The sequence below is a fragment of the Clarias gariepinus genome, chromosome 1, assembly GCF_024256425.1.
Source record: "Clarias gariepinus isolate MV-2021 ecotype Netherlands chromosome 1, CGAR_prim_01v2, whole genome shotgun sequence".
Classification (NCBI taxonomy): domain Eukaryota; kingdom Metazoa; phylum Chordata; class Actinopteri; order Siluriformes; family Clariidae; genus Clarias; species Clarias gariepinus.
The window spans coordinates 13,746,063-13,749,079 of record NC_071100.1 but is presented as its reverse complement, the minus strand read 5'-3'; the positions used below and the strand labels follow the sequence as shown (position 1 = coordinate 13,749,079).

The following is a 3,017-nucleotide window of genomic DNA, read 5'->3' as shown; positions in this document are numbered from 1 at the left end:
TGGACCTGTGAATCCACAGTGCTAACTACTGTACTATACCACCATGAAAATACCACACTATATATATACCACACTAAAGAAAATAATAATAATAATAATAATAATAATAATAATAATAAACAAATGCAGAAACAAGTTAATGAATGCAAATGTATCATCTCCCTAAGAAAGAGAGAGAGAGAGAGAGAGAGAGAGAGAGAGAGACATTGCCTAAAATCTACAGTAGCCCATTATTGTTTGTCAGGTTGTTGTTAATGATATTCACCTTTACTGCTCAAAATCTGAAACTAATGGGGCCATCTGTTACCAGAAATCATTTGTGGAGAGAAAAACATTTTATTTCAAGCAAAAATATGGAAAAATAATTTCATTGCTTTAGTTAGTATTTTTTTTTTTTTTTTTGGAAAGCTTTATTGCTTAGAATACAAGCCCAAGATTTCCAGTTCCAGAACAGGTCATTAGTTTTCTATTAGTGATTGTAATCCAAGGTAACTTTTTCTTTTTGTCCAAGATGGCAAAACCCTTTTTTTTTTTGCAACTGACAGAGCATGAACAGTACATGTAATATACATAAGTATTTATTTATGCATATATTTATGTATTTATTAATTTTATTTTTTGAGACCGTACTTACAAATGACAAACGTTACAAAAAAAAAAACATAAAAAAATAATTCACTTGCAAAAAGGTATTTTTATTGCTCTGATTATGACAAATTGACACACAATTTATTTTTTAAAAATGTTCATTGATTAGTGACAAAGAAAATTCTTTGCAAAAAAATACATTAAAGTTGGTGTGTCTGAGAGCATTTCAGTTAAATTCTCCTTGCACAAACAAAGGGATAGCTGTAATGGCATGGGATATCATTCCAATTCTTTGCACCTGAAGACACAGAAGGAAAATATTTATATTTATAATGAACCTGAATGAAACACAAATTACCAAAATTAGCCATAAAATCATAGATTATATGCTTACCTCCATCGTTCATATGCACACAGCATTCTTGTTTAGAAAAATTTGGTTCATTTGGATTCCAGTTGGTGAAAGTCAATCTGGAGCCATCAGACCATAACCAGTTGAATTTCTGAAAGCAAAGAAGAACACTATAAATCATAGGGTTCAATTTTTGATTTCATAAAATAATTTAAAATCATGTAATGTGCAGATATGATTCCCTTCTAACCTCCTGACAGCCATTCAGCCCAATCCATGTTGGATTCTCCTGGGGGTCATGAGCACGAATAAGGGACTTAACCAGCTGGTATTCATTGTAGCTGTGTATTGAGACTAAGTGTGCACCAAGATCCAGACAGCGTTTCTAGAGAAAGAAAAAAAAAAAAAACTTATTTTATGTAGAATTGTGGAGTCTGTGCTAGCTCGAGTAAAACTGTCATAAAAAATAATGCTAGCAAGCTTTAAAGATAATAAAAATTTTACAGATTTTACTTTTCACATGAGTTGCTGACAGAAATCTAATCTGTAAAAAAAAATAATTTTTAATAAATTTTTATGAAATTAAAAGTAAATACAGGTCAACTTAGTTTATTTAAACCTCAGCAGAAGCCCATCCGATCCTGCTGCCCTGATAGAAAAAGCAACGTCCCTCATATTCCACCCAGCCATGTGGACATTTTCCTGTTTCAAAAACATAAGTCAGTAGCTTGTTAAAATAGAGCTGCTGAGCAAATATTCTTAATGTTTTAATATGATGTGATAATGAATTATTACATTGAGGTCACAAGTCAAGCTGTTAAAAAAAGTCCTATTTGTTAATAAAATATATGAAAAAAAACCAGCTGAATGGAGTTGACAAATTCTTATGCCAGTAGATATTTATTGACTTTATAAACTTTTGTTAAGACCAGTACTACTTAAACCATTGTTGGTTTTTGTGTGTTTATTTTATTTAACATCATGTTGTACAAACACATGACTATTGCACCTTTAATACACTATCCACTATCATGTGGAATCAATATATGAATTTCTCCTCACACCTTATAATAAGCAGAAAAAAGACAGAGTAGCATTAGTAATTGTAATCAGAATAAATATTCTACTGATGATCATCAAACCTTAAATTTAACCTAACCTGAAATTACTATAACTGATTATTTTGTATATATATTTTTTTACATTTATTTATTTTTTCTACAGTTTTTATGTACAGATGGCAAATTTAGATATTTAAAACACATTACGAGATCACAGCAGTTTGTCTGTAATCACAGGATATGAAGTCTTATTTTCAGTGACAGAAAATAAGATATTTTGTTAACAAGCAACAATACACCTGTACAAATAAAGCTGTTTTATAACTATCCAATCACCTGAATAATTGTGTAGTGTATCCTGATTAATAGAGAAGCATGTTACCGTAGGCTGTTGCTGCCGTGATGAGAAGAAAAAGCAACACCACTTCAGTCTGACGAGCCATAGTTCACACACTGCAAGAAAAGCAGAACTTCAGTTAATAAAGTAAAACCCTTATGTAATATCTTAACAAAATTCCTTTTACATGTAGTCAGGAGTCTCTTCTTGCTTCATGTAACAAACTTAGGAAAGTAGCGATGCTTATATAATCGTTCTAAGAGACACTTCCTCCTTCTGAAGAAATATACAGTTTTTTTTAATCCATCATCATACTCAATCAGACATTGAATTTAATAAATATTATACCTTGAAGAAAAATATTTATCTTGAAGATGAATCGACAAAGATATGATAAAATTTGATTTGGAAATGTTTGGACTTGTAAATCATTTTACATGTTTAAATGTCATTGTTGTTGTATATTACATGACTGCAAAAGAGTTGCACCAATGCTCATCTACCAATGTTATATATAGTCATTACTGTTGTGCTTACTGCCGCGGCAAAATGACAGCGGCCAAAATAAATCAGTGGTATTTCGTGTCATTCAATAAAAAAATGTTGGTTAAATCTTGTTTAGACAGACGATCAAGTTCACTAGCAAACAATTTTATTTGAATAATTAACTGTTATATAG

The 3,017-nt window shown here is 30.7% G+C and overlaps 1 protein-coding gene across 1 annotated transcript; it reads right to left on the bottom strand.

Moving 5' to 3' along the window:
* Positions 1–679: 679 nt before the first annotated feature.
* LOC128528429 (lactose-binding lectin l-2-like) lies at positions 680–2,544 on the bottom strand. Its single transcript, XM_053501256.1, has 6 exons — positions 2,526–2,544; positions 2,384–2,454; positions 1,560–1,642; positions 1,191–1,325; positions 983–1,091; positions 680–886 (listed from the first exon to the last, which is right to left on the bottom strand). The coding sequence occupies exons 2-6, from the start codon at positions 2,442–2,444 to the stop codon at positions 819–821; spliced, it is 456 nt and encodes a 151-aa protein (XP_053357231.1). The 5' UTR covers positions 2,445–2,454; positions 2,526–2,544; the 3' UTR covers positions 680–818.
* Between the last annotated feature and the right edge of the window lie 473 nt (positions 2,545–3,017).